This window comes from Molothrus ater, chromosome 2, assembly GCF_012460135.2.
Source record: "Molothrus ater isolate BHLD 08-10-18 breed brown headed cowbird chromosome 2, BPBGC_Mater_1.1, whole genome shotgun sequence".
Classification (NCBI taxonomy): Eukaryota; Metazoa; Chordata; class Aves; order Passeriformes; family Icteridae; genus Molothrus; species Molothrus ater.
Genome location: NC_050479.2, coordinates 81222654 through 81246038, shown reverse-complemented (window position 1 = coordinate 81246038; position 23385 = coordinate 81222654). Strand labels below are relative to the sequence as shown.

Below are 23385 nucleotides of genomic sequence, written 5' to 3'. Positions count from 1 at the left end.
CACAAAACATTTAAACCAGAGAATAAATGAAGTTGGAAGAAGCATCTGGAAGGCCTCCTGTCTAACCCCTTGTTCCAGGAAGGAGCAACTTAAATCAGGTTGCTCAGGACCTTTTCCAGTCAAGATCTGAACGTTTCCAAGGATGGAGATTTTACAACCCAACTGGGAAACTTGTTGCAAGATACTTATGTTAAAATCCCCAAACATAACAATACTTCCCTTGGTTAACACTTGTGATCCCATCTGAATAAGAGAAAAGCCAGCTATGAGGTTACCCCAGACCAGAACTAGCACTCAAACATTCTGCTGTGCATGCAAAAAAATCCAGTCTCTCTTCTAACCTTATGAATACATTGAGATATAACTTAGGTTTGTGGGTCTCCTTCCTTCCTTCCTTCCTTCCTTCCTTCCTTCCTTCCTTCCTTCCTTCCTTCCTTCCTTCCTTCCTTCCTTCCTTCCTTCCTTCCTTCCTTCCTTCCTTCCTTCCTTCCTTCCTTCCTTCCTTCCTTCCTTCCTTCCTTCCTTCCTTCCTTCCTTCCTTCCTTCCTTCCTTCCTTCCTTCCTTCCTTCCTTCCTTCCTTCCTTCCTTCCTTCCTTCCTTCCTTCCTTCCTTCCTTCCTTCCTTCCTTCCTTTTCCTATATTGAGAAAACTTTATTGATCTTTTACTTTTTTCCCCTTTGAGCTGTAATTAGCATACTAGGCTATTAATTATTAATCTATTAAATTATTCCTTTAGAATTTTTAGGTTCCTCCTATGCACAAAACTACATTCCATTCAATCCTGCTTTCTTTTTTTATTGTACACTGGAGTATAGAAAGAAAAGGGGACAGGAGAATGAAGAACAAGACACAGAAATTTGTTTGTTGACATAGAAATTCTGTTTAAGAGGAATTATCTCTTTATTGAATAGTAGGCCATTTTTTCTGGCCTCCTTATCTAACTTGAACATGGTAGAGCTATTGGTTTATTTGAATGATGGTACAGTTTTGACATCAGGCTCTATAACCTCAGTTTCATTTATCAGGATTTTTATCCAGTTTACAAATATCTGCTCTTCTCCCACTCACAGCCATGTAGCTCAGGCCATTTCAATCATCATTAATGCCAGTGTTTTTTCTCAGGGAATTAAAGATAATGTAATCTGAAAATTCATTGTATTACTGCCTTTATCAAGAATAACTATGCCAATCTTTTTATATGCATTTTCTTCTCCTACCTGTTGCTTTCAAATATTCTGGGTGTATCATTTCCGGTACACCTCCATGCAGTTTTTTCTTTCAAAATACATATAGGCATACTGTTGAAGATCAGGCATGCACTGTAACTCAAAACCAGCTGCAGACTGAACAAAAAGCTTATCCATTGTGGGGTTATTCTAGGCCACATTCACCCAGGATCTGGAAATCCTTGTTATACTCAGCCTAGATTTATTTAGCATTTTTTTTTTAGACATAGTAGCCATCCAATCTGCTGTATTTAAAAATATTAATTGTATCATTAAAGCTTCATTTTCATGCACTAAATAAAGGCAAATCTTTAAGGTTCTGGTTTCATGACAGGCTCTTCAGATTGCACTAATAACTTTTCTCCACAGCTGTCCGCACTTTGATTCTCTCTTCCTCAGATATTAATGACTTCCAGACTTCAATGATCAGATGATAATTTACAGAATTGTGTATATCAGGACAAATAATCCATTTTTCTGAAAATACCACTCCAAGATTCCATTTGCCTTTTTCATATCTATATCATACTGGCTTCTCTTTTCTCCTGAACCCTCTCTCCCTAAGTGCTGAGGTCCTGGGAAACAACAGAAATTAATTAATCAGTAAGGAAAAAGGAGTATTTGTAGAAGGCAAGACAGAAACTCCATCACACCAGGCTTCTCACTTAGTAAATAGAGATCATGACACACTGCAGAACTCATCTGGGAACTGCTTAAAAATTTGAACCTCCCCTGGCAGGTTTCAGAATTTCTTACTGATACACAGACAGAGCTTATGATTACTATGGTCCTGGTTAGACTTGTTAGGTTAGATGCCTAAAGACAGAAAAAATTTTAATTGCCTGGTACAATTTCTTTTAGCCAAGTCTCCAAAATCACCCAGTTCTTCTGTACAATTGCTCTTCTTTCCTTTCTGCTGGTCAATATTTTTTACATCATTAGAAATTCCCAAGGAGTAAGCTGATCATGCTTACATCAGTTACAAAAACATTACATGAAACTAGGCCCAGTACTGATCACTGAAGACTCCTGACAATAACGTTATGCAATTTTGCACCTTCTTTTCCCATTTCATCCACTTTCCTGTCCATCTAAGTTTCACTGTAGTTTCCAGCTACTATGAAACCCAAACCTCTAACCCTAATTTCCTCTGTAGCACTATATCACCACTTAACAAACCTTAAGAGACGACATCTAAGCTATATTTTCTCCCTTTACAGAGAAACTATTAAAATTAATAATCCCTTGTAAAAATGATGACACATATCTCACAATTACTTCCATACCCTTATCTTCAAAATTTTTCTTGAAAGCAAACATACTACAGAGACATGATCTGTGGAAAATGAAGTCATTTCGCTCCCACAAACATGCATTATATCGTACCCATTGTCCGTGTTATTCTCCAGTATTACAGTGCTACTCCTGAAATAATGCTTTCTTTAAAAAACACCCAAAAGATGATCTAAAAGTCTTTCCTGATAAAATCCTGCTGCCAGATTTATGATTTTTCAAATAACAAGTCTTAATCCTTTGGGACCACAATTATCTGACTCTGTCTTTAATTTTACTGAGGAGTTGTTCTTCCAGTTTGGTTGCAGTCATTTCCATATTATTTCTTCTGCCAATTGATTTGCTTTGCCTTCATATTCTAAAGTCTTCATCTTTGTTAAGTCTGTTATTCAGCACACATAATTTTAAATATTTATCTAAAGTATCTAAATTAGGAAGGCAGTAATCATTAATGAAGAGTTAAATGAAATAGAGGGTTGAATCACCCCTCAGAAGCGACTGTGCATTGTGTGAATAGGGTCTTTGGGACAATTTAGTTAGAAGCTTGAAAAAATGAAATAGAGTCATCTTTTCTACCACTTTTATGCCAAGAAATGTTTGTTCTGGCCTAGGACCAAGATTGAATTGCTTTTAATGTTGACTCAATCTGTTCTTGTTCTTCTTCATAACTTTGCAGACAGCAACATCAGAATTTAGCTATCTGTTTTATTTACTTTTTGAGACATAATTCATCTCGACTTTTACAATTTTTACTTCATTATTATTTTGGATATCCATGATACATTACCTAAATAAAATTTCTTAAGGTTTTCATAGCTCCTCCCTCGATTCCCAGCGGTAAAATCCATTAAAAGTAGGTTCCAACAGGTATCATTAACTGGCATAAGAAAGAATCATAGAATAATCACCATTTTTGCTGGTGCCTCTTCTTTGTATTCAACTGTTTGATCCTGAGTGTTCTAATTTATATAATTCATTATCTTTCTGAATTTCTCAAACACCTTTTCCTCTGAAATGAGTCCTCTTTCAATAAAAGATAATGTTTATACAAAATATAGTCATTTAATTAAAACTGAGTAAGCTCACAGCATTTTTTAGTGTCTCATTATTCGCTCCAATAAAACAAAGCACATTTAATAATAATACATTTGCATCTACTAAATATCTCAAGAAGCTGTAGAGAGCAGAAAAGAAATTAAGATCCTTGAAAAACAAAGAGGAGTATGCAAAGATTCAAATGGAATAAAAAACCTGTGTTTGCACTTCTACTGGTAACTGCGTTGTTTAATATATGCCTACAGGTTAGGAAAGGTATTCATCAAGAAAAAAAGTTAACATTTATACTGGTATATTCATCATCAGAGAACATTCACTAGCAGTGAAACATGATTCTCTGCAATATTAAATTGCTATAATAGTCCCTGGAATCATTTTTGCCTGAACTGTCCCAAATAATTTCCAGGCACAGCTGGAGACAGCATGAATCACAAAGTATTCAAAATATGCAGGTCTGGTTTGATCAGATTTAACCAGCTTTTCAAGAAAAAGTAAATTGAGATTCTTCACATACAGCAACTGAAAAATCATAATTCCATGACATTTACTCCTGTAAAACTCCCAAGAAGAATGATGCCTTTTTATGTTTACACAGGGGCTTCTTCACAATGGGAGAATGGACAGAACAAGGACAAGTAACATAAATTATTCTGCATGCACTGCTTAGCTCCAGCCTTCATTGCAGCAATTTTGCTTTGTATAGGGGTCGTTGCAATAGTCCATAACTGAAGCAGGGGATGAGTTATCAGTTAGGAAGTTAGAAGTGCAGTGCCTAAGCATGGCCATTGATCTTTTTTGTTCTCTGATATGCACATGCTCAAGGAGATTAAATTTCCTGTTCCAAACAACTGCAGGTTAATCTATTTCAAAAAGTCTACAATTACTCTCAGAAATATGAGAAACATAAGGCGTTGGCATCAGAACTGGAATAGTTAGCCCAAAAGTTCCATGAAGGTATAATTTACAGATACAATTTTGAGCCACCAGCATGTTACAACTACCATTTTTTATCTACTACACAAATATGCAGAGCAAGCATTTCAGTAACCACCAGTATTCCCCAACAACAATTTTATTTCAAGGTGCTAATTTTGCAGAATTTACAATAATATACCTGTTTCTGCTTCAATCAAGACCAAAGAGTCAAGTGGTTTTGCTCAGAGAAAAGTATTGTGGGGAGAAAAATGAATAAACTGATTGCCACACAAAATAAGAGTCCTTGTTGAAACATGTAATTAAGACAAGCAGGCAATTCCTTCATCAGCAGGAACAGTTCTTGTTCTTGTTCCAACAGACAATATTAAAAATTTGTCAAACATTGAATCAGAAGCCTATTGTCTATCAGAAAAGAATTCTTTCTGATTTGCTGCTCCTTAGACAGCTCACTTGTTCAGAGTAAAAATAGCAAAAGGGTTCAGAGCACTTTCTGAACCAGAACCCTGCAGAGTACATGATGGATTGAAACTGCCATCACTTTTAGTCCAATTCTATTGCACTCTCTGGACTACAGAAATAAAAATGTTGATAAAAGGAAAGGACTTGGGCCCTATCAGTAAAGGGAGTCATGACTGCAAGTGCTACTATTTGGGAATGATAGTTCTTTTAGAAAAATACTTATAGTATATGAGCACCAGCTAAGGGGATCGTACCTGGATGGTAGATGCTATTCAAATGCATAATGAGAGAGGAAAAACTTTCAGTGCAAATAAGTAGACAGCAGAATCACAGCAAAGGCAGAGGAAAAAACCCAAAACGATTCTTGCCTGTGAAAGAAATCTTCATGTTCCTGTTGAGCAAACTGGCAATGCGTGTGTTCACAAATCAGCAAGACAGGACACCATAAAAAAATTGTAAAAGCACAGCACTGAGGCAAGGCAATGTGGCTCAGACTGAAAATTAGTCTGAAGACCCAAAGCATGCTTTTTACACTGCTCTTCTATTCACAGATGGGTCTGGTAACTCTGCTTGGTACTCCAAAATAATAATGAAGTAAAAATTGTAAAAGCACAGCACTGAGGCAAGGCAATGTGGCTCAGACTGAAAATTAGTCTGAAGAACCAAGGCATGCTTTTTCCACTGCTCTTTTATTCACAGATGGGTCTGGTAACTCTGCTTGGTACTTTTTCGACTGCAGGACTGGGTGTTTTGCTACTACTGACTTTCTACTAGAAATGTTAGATATCTAGCTAATATAGAGTTCATAAGTAATTGGTAAACAATTCTTGATTGTTTGTAAACTGCTCATAACTTTAAGCAGTATGTGATTACAAAGAGAATAGCAGTAAATATCCTTTCTTACTGCAAGATCTTTCCCATCGGAAAGTGTAGCTTGGTAACTTTTTTGTAGACTTTTCAGTTGGAAAGATTATACTGGGTCAATAACTTCTTTGTAGACCTTAGAATAATATATTTTATACATAGCACATTTCAAGCAAAGTCCTTAAATAGATCATCTTCACAATCTGACCAACTCCCTGTGCCTCTGAGATATGTAATTACTTGGTATGGTGCCCCAAATACTTTTTAAATTATATTTAAACCCAAAGCAATCAGTCTAATTATTTATTCAGCAAATTTTGCATGCATGGCAAAGTGCTGATCTTTGAAGTCAGAGCATCTTCTCACATATTGATGCAGATTAACAAAACAGTTTCACTGCAAATTCACTGTTGCTATTTTTGGAGGACAGTAAAAATATCCATTGGGCATATAATGTCTCACCTATGGATGTCCACAACTGTGGGCAGTAGGAGGTAAGACAACAGCAAATTCCACCAACAGAAAATGAAAATGCACAAACACACATTCTTGTTGTTTTGAAAGACAGGTTTTCTTTAAATTTTCCATTAAAAAAAACCCTCTCCTTTCTCTATAAAATGTTTATCTGTTTTCCACAGAAAAAATATGAGGAAAGCGTTATATGTTTTCACACTAATGTAGAGAACAAATGCACACAAAAATCTCTCAAATATTATCATAGTTTAAATATGATTTTTTTTACAAACACCTCTACAAAACTGTGAAGTAATTACTAATTTCTTGCTTGTGCAATGAAGCAAGTAGCACCTCTACCATGTTCATATCAAAACGACACATCTTGCCAGAGAGAAGCCATCAGCTTATGAGAAGGTATTAACATGATTGATTTGAAGAGTCATTTTATAAAGCAAAATTCAGTCATTTCTACTTGACATATTTAGGACAAATCAACTGCTTATAAATGCAAACACCGCTCTGAGTGACTGCTGCATTCCATAGTTTGCTTTAGCTTGAAATATAACTGTATCTTCAATAATACTGAGAGCACCTCACTGCACTTTCACCTCTGGTCTGAAGAACAACTTCAGGACTCGTGTTACACATACAACAGTTGAAGGACCCAATGTGGCATCTCCTGTATAGTTACAGGTCATGACCATCAATCATGAAAGACAGGCCCATTTCAATGAAGAATAGAGGTCTGAGAAAAAAGATAGGTGCCATGGTTGTCCTCCAGTACAGCATGCCAGCTTTCAGGCCTTTGGTTTCCAAGTAATAAAATTATATTAAATTCATGAAGCATTTCAGGGCCTGTAGATGACATTTTTTGAATAGGATCTAGGGAATATTAAGTACTCATGTCTAGAAATTCTATCAGTGAAGCAATTAAGCACCATTGCTATTTCTGCAATTTGTTTCTCTTAATCCTAAACTCTTGTTTCTCCTTTGCCTAGACCTTTGATATTCTGCTTCCTCTTGCTAAGAGCCCTCTTAGCACTCATATCCTCTCTGCACAGAGTTCACTCCTGCCCTTCCACAGCCCACCTGATAAGATAATCTGTAATGAAATATCTGCAAGTGGCATTACATTGTGCTCAGGTTTTTGAGCCAACGTCTCAGCAGGACAGACAGGACAGGGACAGCACTGCCAAACCTGGGCCATTTTGTTCCAGGTTGTCTGACAGAGGATGTCAATGCTCGCTGTTTTAAGGAATCTGTCTACCTTTGGCCAGTTTTCTTTATGGACATGACTGCAAAATGCTGAAATACTACTTCCTGGGAAGACTGACAATTTTTAAATTTTTTAGTATACGCACAGATGCTGTCCCTTCTCCTCCAAACCCTTCAAGCATGTCGGTAAAGTCTTACCTTTTACTTCAGCTAGATATTAAAACTTAGGCTCTATAAAGCTTGATGAAGCCGTCCATATTGCAAATGTCAAATGAACTCTCTGATTTGTGTAGGAAAACATACTTTAAAATTCTACAGGGCCCATACAGCAAACAGGTCCTTTAGGACTTGCACCTGTATTTTAACAGGCAGTATAATTAGGTCCCATATGGTTAATGAAATGTAACATGTCAGTACTTTGTAGGCTGAGATTTGTCACACGGAGGTGTTGAATATAACACCCACTCTACCAACTGTTCAAGAAGAGAAAAAAAACAGAATCAGATAAAAGCTTTTGTGTAAAAGAGAAATAGGAACCAGCCTTACAGGTTTCATTTTCCCATGGTTCTAGTGTTCTCTTCCTCTTTTCCAGGGGAGCTATGTCAATCAAGATACTTTTCTCAATGTTTCAGAGCACCTTCTCTAAGGGCACAATCCCCTGTGTGTTTGGTAACAGAAACATGTATTCAAACTGCATGTCTGTGAGTTTCTCTGCCCCACATTGCAAGCAGTGTCTGAGTGTCCCTTCTCTCCGAAGTATTGCTCCTCACAACACTTCCATCACACACTTGAAATGTGGGTGTTTGGAATAAATGCTTCAAAGACACCCATGTGTGCCAATGCTCAGCCCACAAAATGCCAAACCATTATAAAATCATTAAGCATGCCCCTTGCAGATGGCTGGAGGCATGTCCCCACCAGGCTACAGATGGGACCAGGCACACCCAGTGCAGCTCTGATCCAACCAGTTGTGTTGAGATGCTCAGCTCCAGAGTGCTGTGCCCCATGCCAGACTTCCCAATGGACTAATGAGTTTGAGCACAATACTGCAACAGTACAGCCCAAATGTGTATTTGAACCAGTCTCTTCATCGTAAGACATTGACATGATATCTACAGTTTCTTCGGGGCCAAAGAGATAGTCCAGAAGAGAAGGCAACAGGATGTCACTTCCACATAAACCATCCCAAACTCCCTTCTTCAGTAGCCACTCCAGTGTCTTGCTTTCCATGGCATGTATTCCCAGGCTGACTTTTCTCGTTTGGGGGATTTGATTCGACTGCCACTCTCCAAGGGCACTATAAGAGAGAGCACTGTGTTTCCATCCACAGACACACAAGTTAATCTAGCAGCAAAGGCAGGTCCACGGAGTAGAGGACACAACAACCTTCCCTCTCCTAATGTGGCTGAGTGTGATGAACATGCCATCACATGAAATTGCAGAGGCTTCACCATAGCCTGACATGGGCATAGCTGACCACAAATGACTGAGGCTCTTCTCAGCACTTTGTCTCCTGTGCCAGACCTATTTGCATGTCACTCCTCCACATGCTGGAGGAAATGGAAAATTAGTAAATCTACAGGTCAAGCAACTCTCACTTCTCAATAAAACTCCATGGCAGGATGTTGTTAAAACTATAAAGCTTACACAGTTCAGTTGAATCTAAGGCAGCTTACCAGAAGATACTACGTGCCTAACCCATCCCAGTCATTGCAGCAGTCTGTCTTCTATGCAAAGCGCATAAGGCTGAGATCTCTGAATGCGTGCTGCACCAGATGTTTTATTCTGAACAACTTAAGTGTGATGACAGACATGTTTTACATAAATACCTTTAGACTGAAAAAAAAAAAGGACCTCCATAGAAATTCTGTCTGAGTGAACAAAATCTTCAGCTCCATATCCAGCAAGACACAGACCATCTCCATATCACTTTCTTTTCAGAAGGCATGAACATGCCAAAATCAGAAGCTGAGCATTGAAATACCCTGTACAGTGGTCTTTCAAGGCAGATATTTAAGCCAGGGAGAGAGAGTATCTGATCCAACTTTAACTTTTCTTAGACCTCTTAAATTTGAGGTTTTCTCATACTTTCCCTTTAGGACAAGAAATAGGTCAGACATATTTCTTGTCTTTTTGCATATGCATGAAAATGAGCAAGGTAATTTCACATCCCACAATGCTGCCAGAATGAAAAAACCAAAGTAACCATTTTTATATATAACCACAATTGAAGATGTATGAAAAGCTTATATTCAAAAGATATTATGTACTCTCTCACAGTTCTCTTTCGGGAACATATCCTAATCTTTTTGAAAGTTTCCGTTAATGTGAAAAGTATTTGAGTCCTGTACTTTTCTGTGGCAAAGATGGAAGAAAAAGGAAAAACTACTTACAAATGCAACCTGAAGTTCTGTTCTACTCATAAAACCAAATGAGCAGTGCATACATTACTTATTTTCCTCCCTGGACTTCTTTAAAAACCTATGATAAAATTGGTCTCTGAGATGCAAAGCTATCCTGGAAATGGGAAAGGAGCTGACATTTCCTGTTTTTTCTCCATCAACAAAGATAAAAGATCCCGTTCCAAACTTCCAAAGTTTGAAATGAGAAAGGGGTTTTGCTCTTTTTTCATGCTTAAATATATCTTCCCTGATTTTCTGTCAGGATGCATGTCTGTTGCCCCTTCAGCAGTGCTCTCAGACCATGGACACTGACAATTTTTTCTACAAGTTAATGAACACCCCCAAGAGCATGTCCACATCCTCCCTGACTGCTCACTCCTCTTGCTTACAAGAACCATATTTGAAGCAACCTGATGGTGTTGAATTCTTCAAGTGCAACACATATTGTGTTCAAGAATCCAATCCTAACGTAGTTGAGACTGAAGTTGGGTATGAAGCATGTTGAAGGTAAAAGAGAGGAAGATTTTCAGTTTACATTTCACCTTCAATGCTTTGCTTGCATGTGAAAAAATGTCCTGTTTTTCATGAAATGCCAAATCTGCAAATTTAATCACTGTAATACATTAAGCTTAAAGAAAGAAGACTTGTTGAAAAATATATCTACTTAGAATCATATATTTTAAAAGGAGAATATGGAGCTTAAGCCTGAACTTTAGAATTCATCTGGACTAAGTCTGGATTCTCTAGGTGAAAGAACTTTAAAAATAGTGTGTAATTTTGATGGCCTTTGTTTTATCCAGGGGTCAGTATGCATTGATTGATAGTCAGAGTCACATGAGCCAAAAATTTTACATAATTTCCAAATCAGTGCATCCTATTATATTTATGAAACTATCTACCTAAAGTTGATCAGTAATCTTATTTTGACCAGGGAGGGATAAGAGCAAAAAAAATCAAATCTAACCAGGGGTAAGAGTAAAGAATTAATGCAATCAGAAAAGAAAGTGTGGGTTTAAAGAAACCCACTGAACCTTGAGAATGGTGAGATAGTAAGCCAGATAAGCAGAAGCTATGACAAGAGGGAGGAAGATAACTGTAAAGGGAAAAATCAACAGTATAGAGTATATTTTTACAGGCCATTACTGTATTGGTTTGCTAATAAGGTAAGAAATATCACTCTGTATGCTGAAGTCCTGTCTGGCTTCAAGGTGAAGAAAATAGAATACCAATTTCCCTGAGAGAAAGGGTATATGTTCTTAGAAATGAATTTGACAAAACTGGAAAGATTTATACAAGGACTATAAGAAAAACTCAGCATCTGGAAAAGCCAATTTATAGAAGTGGCTTTTCAGAGAACTAGAGCTCTTTGGTTTCACCAAAATAAAGATTAGAATAATGCCTGGGAAGATAAGATTTTCCTGAGAAGAACTTATCTGAGGTAGTTTGACAGGAAATGTGTTTTCTGGGATGCTGTGGTTCGGCCAATGAATGTTCAGATTTTAATATAGGCATCTACTGTGGCCATTGGGATGTTGGATCTGCCTCTGAGAACACGGGGTTAAAAGCAGAGCTCTCCCCTGGGAGGCTCTCTAGGGTTCTGGTGAGGAAAGAGTTCGGGTCTCTGTCCCGGCCCAGCTGCTGGCTGGGCAGGGAGGGGAGCCATGCGGCTGGGTGAGGTAGGCCGAGGCTTGTACCGAGAGGGGAGGTGAAGAGGCCCCCGAGGATGGAAGGGTGGGAGAAGCACCAGGAGGCACCGGGCAGCCCCCCCAAGAGAGGGAGAGAGAGTACAGCCTGTGCTTGGGACTGTGCTACCTTGAAACTTGATAACATGTGCCAGCAGCACAGCTGAGAAGGAGTAGCGGAGGGGGCGGGGGCGGAGGATGCAGCAAGAAGGTGTCCAGCCGCTGTGGGAGTTCCTGAGAAGGCAGAGTCTGAGTTTATAACCCTTTTTGGACAATGAAAACTTTACAGAACATTGACCTTTCCTAGAAGAGAGATAGAGGGGAAGATGAAGAAGGAAATGGGCAAGTGCAAGAGAGGTCTGGGTAAGTGAGAGATGGTGGAAGAATAGAGAAGAATCTAGTGGGAAGAGATGATGGAGTGGCTTTTGCTGGACTCTTTTTGTACAGCCATGGACAGACCCATGTTCCTTGTGATACAGAGACTGCATCTAGGGGGAGGCAATGCCTCAGAACCAAGAGGGTTCAGTGTTGATGCCCCTCGGCCCCAGGGGGTGAAAAAATATGGGGGGGACAGGTGTCCCAAAGGAGAGATTGTGGGGACAGGTGTCCCAAAGGAGAGACTGTGCCTTTTTTGGATCGGGACAGAGCATCCTTAAAAAGACAACCCTAGAAGCAGCTCTGGTCCGTGTTCAGTGGTGAGAGCGCTGGACATGAAAGGAAGAGGTCACCATTGGCAGATGTACTCCGGGCGGTGCCACGAGTGACACGGAAACACACGAGGCTTCAGCTGTTTCCAGGGGAAGCCCATGGTACAAGAAGGACTCCTCTCCTCTTGATGAACTGAGGATTGATTGTCTAAAGGGTGGTGCTGGACCAAGAGTTGGTGATTTGGTGAATAGATGTATTGTATTGGAATTTGGTGGGGGGAGGAGGAAATGCATTTGTAAGGTTCTCATTTTTCCTGTGTGTGTTCTTTTTTATATATAGTTGTAGTGTAGTGTAGTTAATAAAGTTTTGTTTTCTTTTCTTTCCTAAGTAGGAGCCTTCTTTGCTTATTCCTGGTCACATCTCACAGCAGAAACCAGGGAGAAGGTATCCTCATGGGGGCACTGGCATTGTGCCAGTGTCAAACCATGACATTATCATAATGAAGGGCTATAGGTGGAGAAAACAACTGGTTATTTCATTTGAAGGGTGAGTAATTCACAGTCTGAACCGACTACCTGATAGTGAAATCAACTCTGTCTCTACATGAGGTCCTTAGGTGAAGATGCTCTGTATTTTCATAAACAATATGTTTTAGCCTAAGTGATAACTACTAATAACTAGCTGTCATTTCATTATCTATCCTACACAGCAGAAATAAGATATGGAGAACAGATTTGTATAAATTCAAACCAGGGAGGGGTGAACATGTTCTGTGATTCAGCCATCTGTGATCAACCATAGTTTATATATGTTCGCCTTATGCACTCCAGAATCTCAGTCTTGGACAACTGAATTGTCTGCTGTAGCTATCTTCACTGAAATTTTCTAGATCCTTATCACAGTCCCCTCACTACTATTTTGCACCTTTCTTTTGGCAGTACTTCATCTATTCTTCCTCCTACCCCCCATAATGTCAACTAGAAAGTAAGAAGAAACCTATCTCAAGAAGAAAAGATACAAAAAAACCATGTAATCCTAGCTAAAGACAAATAGGAGGCATCTGACTAGATCACAACAGACTGAGGAAGTCTGTGGAGGAATTTTCCTCATACTTCCACTGTTCTCAACAGTTAGGTTGGATTTTGGCCATGGGACTCATTCAGTGTGATGGTTTACCATCCTCCCCAGATATTATCTTTGCAATTCTTCAAGTATATATTGCACTTTGAGAAAAACCATTCCCCATACATTGTTTGCTTGCCCTTTGACAATGTAATTGTTTGTATATGGAGGCTTTCACATATATCACCTGGACCATGTATCTGGCCAGCCATAAATGTTGTCAGACTTCCAGAAAGAAAAGTCAAACCCCTCAGCTAAAGGAAATCTTATATACATTCTTTTCCAGTCAGTATATTCAAAATTATGAGTTACATTATGTTCATTTAAAAACAAGGCAGTGATTTATGAGGAATATTGTCTGCAAATTCAGTTGCCAAGGTAGATGGCAACTATTCTGTTAATAACCTTCCCAATCACTCCTTTAATGTATACACATACAATATAATGATATAAACACCATGCATTACAGCATGGGCTGCCTCCATATCATGGGCCTGCAATCAGATTTTAGTAAGATGGATGCAACATTATTCTCTCTCCAGTGGCTTTCAAACTAAATTAAAGTAAATCTATAATTATTGGCTCCCCTCCAAGATCACTGTTTCCTGCATGATTCAAGGATCGGCTAGTCAGAACTGCCTTAGGGAAAGGCTGAAAAGTTTAAAAGATCCAGCACAAGCCCTTTGCCCTTTCTTAGCTTTTGAAGAAATCACAAATTAGCTCTTATAGGCACAGGAAATGTTCTTCATGTATGGACAATGTAAATATCTATTCTGCTCCTTAAATGCACAGAAATTTTCACATTTTGAAGCATCTTTGGTTTAATTCCTGCACTATTAAGCTCCGTACGATATGGTTTTAATGCGTAAAGATACTGACAAGTGCAGGACATCCTCTTTTTTCCTTGTTTCTGTAGGAAATTAAATCCTAGTTTCTTGCAAAATCTTCTCCTACCTGTGGTCTAAAACTAGCACTCTGAAAAGTGTGTTCTAATCCTAGTCCTTCCAATGGTGTTGGATGACTTTTTTTCTCTCTTCTTCCCTTGTTCCTGGCTACCATCTCAAGAGTGTTCTGATCACCCCTGAATTTTCAATAATCTATTTCTGATCACCCCCGAGTGTTCTGATCACCCCTGAATTCTTAATAATTTAATCTCAATTCTCAAGAATCTATTTCAATGAATATGAAACAATGCTTTGGGAGTTTTTGGGTTTGGTGGTTTGGTTTTTTTTTAATATATCAAAATTTAGTTTTGACCTTAAAATCTGTGAAAAAATTGCTTAACAATTTAATGATTTAAATTTCCTGCCACTAGGTAACATACATGAAAAAAGAAAAATATACAGTTTGAAGAATAAGGAATACAGATTCAGAAGTACCACAAATGTTTTCAAATAGTGAATAATGGGACCTTGTTTATCATCTTCTCCTTAACTATTGGATTAATTTTGGATACATTTCAATATATCTGAAAATGTTTAAGTTGTGTACCGGATTGGTAATACAAGACATGCTAAATAAAATGGGATATAAGGCAAACTTCCAGCTCTTTCTTGAATAAAACACTTTTTGCCAAAGCTGTTAAGGAACACTAATATTTGTGACAGGCAATTAAAAGTGAACACAGTTTAGAACAAAGATCTCATTTGATTAATCAAGTTATCTTTTATCAACTCTTAATATAAACCCTTCAAGCAGTTATTTTGACCAAATTCTAATTTTTTCAGAGCTTTTATTCACTAAAAAATGTTGGTATTTTAGCTATGAATTATGACTTGGGACAAAAATTATCTCAGGAAATTTATTTTTTTTTAATTGCATGGAATATCTGTTTTCCAAACAGGTCTATAGCACGTACTTTTAAATCTCAAAGACAAAATATCAATGAGGGATACAGAAAAGGAATCACTGCCACTACCCTTAGGCATCTGATAACACATATTAGAAGAACCATCTTTGATAAAACTGCTCTGACCCAGTAAGCACTGTGTGGTGAAACTTTGTTTTCTGACAGATCTCCAAATCTCATCAACTTTATAGATCCTTCTCTGATTGAAGAGGTGCAGCCTGGGCATGGGGACAGTAACTGGGCTATTTCCAGGCCTTGAGCAGTGGAAAAAGGGAAGATGAAGCTGGAGGTTGATGGACTCCCATTGTTTTCCTCTCAGTGAAGGCAAGTTTCATGACACTGAAACTTTCACTGAGTTGCTATAGAGTCTAAGCGGCTGGAAAAGTGACATTCAAACACTTAGTCCCTAAACAAAAGAAGCAAAGCGACACTTTGACAACCTGAATGGCTATTATGAACCCTAATAATGCTCTTAGCTAAGTCTGCCTTCTGCCATTCATTTAAAAATTAATTTTCTTTTTAAGATTTAGAAGAGCACACCTCCTTGCTCATATTCCTTTTGCAGTCTCGTGGTATTTTCCCTAAGAATTTTCATCCCCATTACACTAACAGAATGCAGAGTATACCCCTCACTTTATATTTTTCTGTAAGCCAAGATCCTTCACAGCAGGTGTGTCTGGTCTGAGCAGTGTTAAAATGTTGTCTGGGCAGTCATTCACTGCAGAGCAAGACAAACGTTAACTCAACGTTGCTTCACATTTCTGTCTCAGTATTCCCAGCTGGCAGAGAGCATTTACTCACTTTTCACAATTGGGATACTGTGATCAATATTTGAAATTAGGCAAGGAAACAGCTACCTCTTTCAGATGTCAATATTCAATAAAAATGAGCAAGTAACAGGATAGGACTGGAACCTGAACTGAGTATTTTTTCCCCCATATTTTCTTTCAGATGAGAGATATTTTTCAGTTTTGCCAGAAGATTAATATGATTAGGAGAATATCAAATTGTGATAATTCTGATCTCAAAATTTATGTTTGAAACAGTTTAAAAATAATTTCAGAAAACTCCAAACACATAATTATTTTTATCCAATAGCAAAAATTAAATTTTGCTGGAATAGAATACCCTCCAGTCTTTAGACAGGAAATTCTTCAATTTTCAGAAATGGATTTTTAGAAATAGATTTTGTCTGCAAATAAAAATATTTTCATGGACTAACACAGACATTCTTGGTATATTATTTCAACATGGGGTTTTTTTCTGCATACAAAGCATGAAAAAATTTCACCTCTTCTTCAACTAAAATTAACCCAAATTTCAATTGTATTACTTTGTGAAAAGCAAATAATATTTTTGACCATGATACAATTGTTGTCTCTAAAGGATACAAATCTAGAGTCTAAAGTAAAGACTTCATATAAGTACAGATTGTTCCAGGCAACTGGTTTAACATCAACTTGTTGCAGTTCTTTCATTAATTTCTTCTTCCTATTCTCACAGACTATGACTAATTTTGATTTAGCTTTTTATTTGGGAGCAAAGGATGGGGGCAAAAAAAGTCTTTTAACCGGACACATTTGAACAAAAATGAAAGGAACTGTGTGAAATAACCTTTATGTGCAGGGAAAAAGCAGTCTGCTTTCGTTATGCTTGCCAGATTACATCCCAAGAAAATGAATGTTAACCACCTCTTTCTATGCACTTATGATTAATTTAAATGGAGGAAAGTGAAGTTCAACACAGAGGACTTTGAGGATGAGTTTCATTCAATGTTTACCTGCAGAGCTGCCTGAAGAAAATGTCAACAAACTGTCTTATTTCTTAAGACTGCCTTCAAAAGCAAATAACACCTTTTACATAACCAGAATAAATGCCTCCCTTGCCACCCCCAATATATTTGGCCTATTGTGTTTCAATTGTACCCCTGTACAGTTCTATTTTTCCAGCATACATCACCTCTTCACCCCATTCAGTGCAGCAAAATAAATGGTTTCCAATGGCAATGAAAATAGCCTTTCTAGTTATTAATTCATTTGACTCCAGGCAAATTTTAAGCAGAGATTCTCAGGGATTGATCTTGTCTCTGACTAGGAAGGCCTGATCCAAATGTCAGTGTGCTTAACAGGAGGGTACTGAGTTCAAACTGGCTTTCAGAATGAAGCTTTCAAACCTCAGTGACTGGAGAAGAGAAAATTGCACATATTTTTCTTTGATCTTTCAAAAAGAGCAGGGAATGCTTTCATATGGGAAGTAAGGTAAACAGGCAACTCTATCTCTTCCAAATTTCTCCCACCATTCCAAATTTCTCCAGCCTCTTCCAAATTTCTCCCACCATTTTCGATTAACTGTAGTGTCAAGTGGTTAAGCAAGAAAAGGCTGAGAAAAATGCCCACGGTCCATGAGCTGCATGGCCCACCTGCCAACCATCACCACCCAAAAACACACATGTAAATTTCCCTCTCTACACTTTCCTGTGAGCATTACTTTCCACAGAGGTGGGCAACAAAAAAGGATCTCAAACATTCTTGCAAGATTGCGAGACTAAATTAGGGGTCTTCTCTCTGCTGTACTACTTTTCCTCACACAGAAGCACACACACAGTTCTTGGTTGCAGTATTGACTTGCTGTCTGTCTGTGAAGAGGGTTTAAGAAGTGAATGTTTGTTTAATTTTAAGGAAAGTTTGTTTAACCTATACTCCTACCACAGGAGTGGAAAAAAAATCTGTAACATCAACCAAAAGAGTTGGATCAGTAGGAACTCCAGCACACCCTTGCATGCCTGTTGTAGTAACCCATAAAGTTTGAGACAATTGCTTCTGGCTTTGAGTGATAAGTCCTTAGTACAAGGAGTCTCATATCCCAGTTTCCCTCATTCCTGCTTATTCCTAGTTCCCTGCCATGCACTGCTAACTTGTCTGCTCATGGGGCCACAGCGTGGACTGAACCTCAGAACTGATATGGCTTTTTGGAAAACAGCCCTCATTGTGCATGAAAAATTTTATTTTAAACCCAGGTTGGTTCAGAGTAGAGTACCACAAGTCATAATGTAAGGAAGAGTTGGAGAGAGGGGGAAAGTGATGATAATGATTCCTGACAGAGCCAAGAAAGACAGAGTTACAACCCAAGACTAAGACTTGCAAAGATTTCTGATTGGCTTATGTAAAATACACTACAGAAATATGACTTTTTTTTAATGAGAAATGTCATTCAATTGTTGCTCACATTTTCTATTGAAGGGATTGAAGAACCTTCCTTCTCAAAAGTACAAGAGCTATGCTGACAGCTGTCCTTGCTACCTTCCCATTTTTAGGAAAAAATTTACTTTTAGAGGTTGCTTGTAAACCTGGAGGCATCACCTAGTTTAAATTTTAATGCTAAATGTCAAAGGAATTAAGTTTACAAGAGTTAACATTTTTTGTGTATTTTAAATCTGTAAGTCTTAAGTAAGGATTTGAAAACACAACTTCAGATCAACCTTCCAAAACATTAATCCACTGCAGACAAAGATAATTAGTAAGTTCATAAGGAAAGATTCAAACAAAAAGCTTTTTATTATGAAATTGTTGATGAATGCCAGGCTTTTCTTACAATAGACCCAAAAGAGACCCATAAATTTATCTGCTGATGAGACTATCAAAGGAATGAAACTAATAGGTTTTTCATGTCTCTTTCTTGCTCTCCATCCAGCTTTGGAGGAGAGGATCCACCCTCTCCATGGAAATCATTCACAGAAGCCAAAGATCATATTGATCAGAATATGATCTTAAAGATCAGAAGAATCTAGTTAATAAGCAAATTAATGAATGAAAATTAGTTAAAGATAATGACTGTAGCTGGTCAGAACTACCTTCTATGTGTGAAAAGCAGGACTACCTTCTATGGGATCTTCTGGGATCCTACATCAGTGAAAATCTCAAGGAGAAGGATTCAAAATTTTTTTTCTGTTTGAAATAATACCTGTGAATGTAGGACACTGAGTTGAGTGGCATATTAAGAATGTTATAAGTTACAAGATGCCACAGTAAAATGAAAAATAATTACAACATAACTAAAGAAAAAATAAATAATCTCTCCTTTGCTTATTTACTCAATTCCTTTTCTTTAGCATTAATGTGTAGGGGTTTTTAAAGGTAGTTTAAAAATAATACAAGGGATAACATGTGCCACAGTCCTTAGAAAGTGCCCTGAAGATCATACATTGTCACATTTCAAAGAATTATCTTGATCAGCTAGTATTTTTTTTTATTCCATCATAAATACCATCGGTTTTATTGTAATAAAACTTTTGATGTTTTACCTGGAGAGTCTATTTATCATCCTTACCAGATTATGCAACTAGATGATAGGATCATAAGATCCACTCAAGTTTAATGTTCTTTCACTGAAGTCCAAAATTATATTGCTGTAAATATGCTATGAATGAGGTCTCAGGTTTTAACAATGCTCCACCTAGTATATCCACTTTAATAATGGCAGAAGCAGGCACATGTTATGCTACATATATAATTTTGTTTTTCTCCTTCTTCACATTCAGCTCTTTTCTCATTTACTTCTCATCTTGCCCACAGCATCTACGTTCCACTCCGGCCCTTGTGTCCCTATTCCCTTCTTTCCAGTGCAGAGTACAAAGTTCCTCTGCTGTAAGATTAACACACCATATGCTACCATCTGCTCCAAAGAGTGTCCACAGAAAGTTGAAAAAGTACATATTTTCACTCTGTGAAGAACCAGACTTTGATATAAGCATGACTATTCCCACACTGAATATAAAAACATCACATCTCAATAAGGAGAGGTGTAAAAGTTGTTCATTGCAAAAACTAGATGAGTCATCAAAAGTATTCAGAATATAAAATCTTATGCTATTTTTAGTAGCATTATTTTTGACCATGATGTTATTCATACATATTTTTGAAGGGTAGGTTGCACACCTAACTATGCCAAAGGCATCAGCTGGTACAGGATACCCTCACTACATGATGTCATGTAGAGTGACTTATACACTGTTTTGAACACCGAAGTTTTAGATTAAACTGTTACTGTATTCATGCATCCCTATGCAAAAAAGGTTCAGCTATTTACCAGCTCTCACTATCATGATGAAAACATGGTTGCAACAATCCACATGCAAATTCTTACTTTTTTTTTTTTTTAATATTGCAGAGTAAGTTCTCTGGATATCTGTAGGAGGAAAGACATCTTGACATTATACTATTGGACAAGCATCTCCTCAGAAGGGGCTCTGAATAGTATAAAGCCTGCCAGAGAAATATACTCAGTGTGTGGGAAGGGCAATCTGCTCTCTATTGGTTATAATAAAGCCAGCAGCATCTGCCACTGTTCAGCAACGTCACCACCACTACTCAATGCCTTAACATTTTTCATTCTCAATTTGTATTCTGAGCCTGCTATACAGCATCTGTCTATTTGAACAGAGGCAATGGGGTGAGGTCCTAAAACTCATCACAGAACTTAATTCCATAAAACTCCTTAAACGGTGATGTCATTAGGCAAGGCCTGACAAAACTTGATCTTAAGGCAGTATCAAATTCTAGTCACTTCTAGCAAGATGAACTCAATTCTATCAGTACAAAGAATAATGAAATCAAGTGCACTTTTCCATAGCATTTCCCTTTAATCACATACTCTTCTGAATGCTGGATAAAAGGCTTAAGCTCTATGTCAAATAAATATAAAGAGGAAAGCAATTTAGCACACCGTTCTGATTTTCTGGACACCTGATGGCTCATAAATGTGTGAGGGAATTCAAGGAAACTTCCCTTGTTCTGTCCCAAAACCAATGCCCATAGGCAGAGGAAGAAGTGGTGCAATACTCCGTGGAGTACTGTAAAAAGGATAAATATATATATAAATATTGAGGAGCTGGAACATCTTGCATTCAAATATTAGTCAGAATTGCATGTTTTTAAGTACCTGTGCCACTCTGGCTCAGATATTAAGCAGGAACACATTCTGACTCAACTACAGTTTCAAATGATGATTTAGTTCTCATCTGCACTAAGACCAGATGCTTTCCCACAACCCATTGATTCAAAAACAGTTATAATTACTATTCTACATATTAGTAGATAAATAAAAATAAATAAATGTCAACTAAATTAAATTAAGTTTGGAGAGTTCAGATCAAGCACTTTTACCAATGATTGGCCCTAGAGCACACACCATCCCATGTGTTTCAGCCATTGACAACATGAAGCTACTTCAGCTGCTACTTCAGACCCAGAGAGAATATAAAGTTATTATTAAGTAGAGTAAAAGTCTATACTGTTGAGAGCTGACTGGCAAAAATCCAACAAGATCAAACTATCATCATCTATCAATTAGACCACATCAGAGTATTTCAAAAGCATTTTTATGTGCTAAAAAGCGACCTCTTACCTTCGGTGTGTACAGCAGAAACGTAGGTCCAGTTATAGCGTTTGACAATGTCCACCATGGCCTTTGCTTGCTGTGCGTCAGAGGGCACCACTCTCATAAAATACTTGAACAGAGTTTTGTCGCTTAGGTCCATGCTTGTGGCAGAATAAGCAATCTGAGGTATATTGAAAAGCTGCAGCAAGTTCTGGACCTGGATAGCAACAGAGCTGGAGCCAGGCCCAATGACACCAACAATGGGTTTCTTGGAGCGGAAAGATGATGATGATCCATCCACACATCGCACCATCCCTTCTTCTTCTTCCGAAGAAATGAGAGAGTCCCTTATAAACTCAATGCTCTGCTCCAGAGCCACAGCAGAATGCCAGCAGGAGTCCCTTATTTCACATCCTAGTGTTATATTTGGCAACAGTGTGGGGTCCAAATTAATTCTGTCAAGAGTATGTAGCATTGCCTCCACTCTCTGAATACCATACTGCTCTCTTACCTCTCCACATTTCCTCTCATGAACTTTGTCAACAGTTGGTTGGTGATGGACAGAGAATAGAGCTCCAATGATAATATCACCAGGCATGTGTGCAACCACTCTTCTCTCATTTGCCTGTGCTGAAACCAAAAGCCCAAAGTTCCCGCAGACATCTTCCTTCAACAGCAGGATTGCAAGGAACAGCAAAAGGACCATTTTAGGAAATTTTAGGCTGGTAGAGACAACATGATGGAAAAAAGTTGGAGAGCTGGTGAAAAGCAGTTATCAAATCTTCTGGAGAGAAGGAGCACTATACTGATTGTTAACCAGGAGTTGGCATCTGTTCTCTAAGGAGTCACCATCATCTCCAAGTGGACAGCTATGCAGAGCTGCACATAAGGTCATAATCCTCATACCCTTCAAAAATTAATAAACAAAGAAAGATCTTTAAAATTATTTATAAAGTCAGCAAAATATACCATATATTATGATACAAAATCTTACAATCTTTTCTAAAATTGCACCTATTTCTACAGTGATCAATGCCTGTAATACATTGTCTACTGGATATGCTTCCTTTCATCGTTTTCAAGCTGGAAAACTTTATCTCACTTGAGTGTTTTACAATCTTCGGCTTGTACTTCTGCCAGTTTAAATCAACTTCTTTCTTTTTGACAATCACATTTAAAAATTCTTTGGGGAAATTTTTTCAAATGCACAAAAGACTGGCAACTATTTAGCTCTACAGAAGAAAGGTGTGTTGCCATTTCTAATACATGTCTTCGAAAAAAACTTCCTTTAATTTCAGACACTTTCTATATCTCTAATATACATATGTCACACTAATGTACCCTGGACTGCACTCTATTACCCATTCCAGCGCTAGGAAACTGCTGTTGACACACAAAACTGTTATTCTAAGGAATGCAGAATGTATAAATCTGTTTTTATTTTGAAAATACAACGTGAAATAAGTTGGCTTTTAAGCGAGATTAAGAAAACTGTTTTTATTATTAATATTTATATTTGTTTTAAGCAAAGAAACAATAATTCTAAACCAGCAAAGCAATGAAATTATTTTCACCTTTTTACATCCTTACTTCAAAAATCATCAAAAAGCAATTTGAAAAATTCTTATACTGTACACAACCCTACAGACTTCACTGGTATCAAGAAGTCAACACAAACACTGTACAGATGCACTAATTCCCAAAAATATTATATCAGCTACATTTACCTATAGACTGAAATACAATCTGCACTCATCTTCACTGCTGCTGAAGGATAAATAAATAAATAAATCAGCAAACA

The 23385-nt window shown here is 37.7% G+C and overlaps 1 protein-coding gene across 1 annotated transcript in view; it reads right to left on the bottom strand.

Moving 5' to 3' along the window:
- GRM5 (glutamate metabotropic receptor 5) overlaps positions 1–23385 on the bottom strand; it is a 245485-nt gene that overhangs the window by 213667 nt on the left and 8433 nt on the right. Inside the window, 1 exon segment of the mRNA XM_036387406.2 lies at positions 21612–22491. Within this exon segment, the coding sequence (XP_036243299.1) occupies positions 21612–22290 (679 nt within the window). The 5' untranslated portion in view covers positions 22291–22491.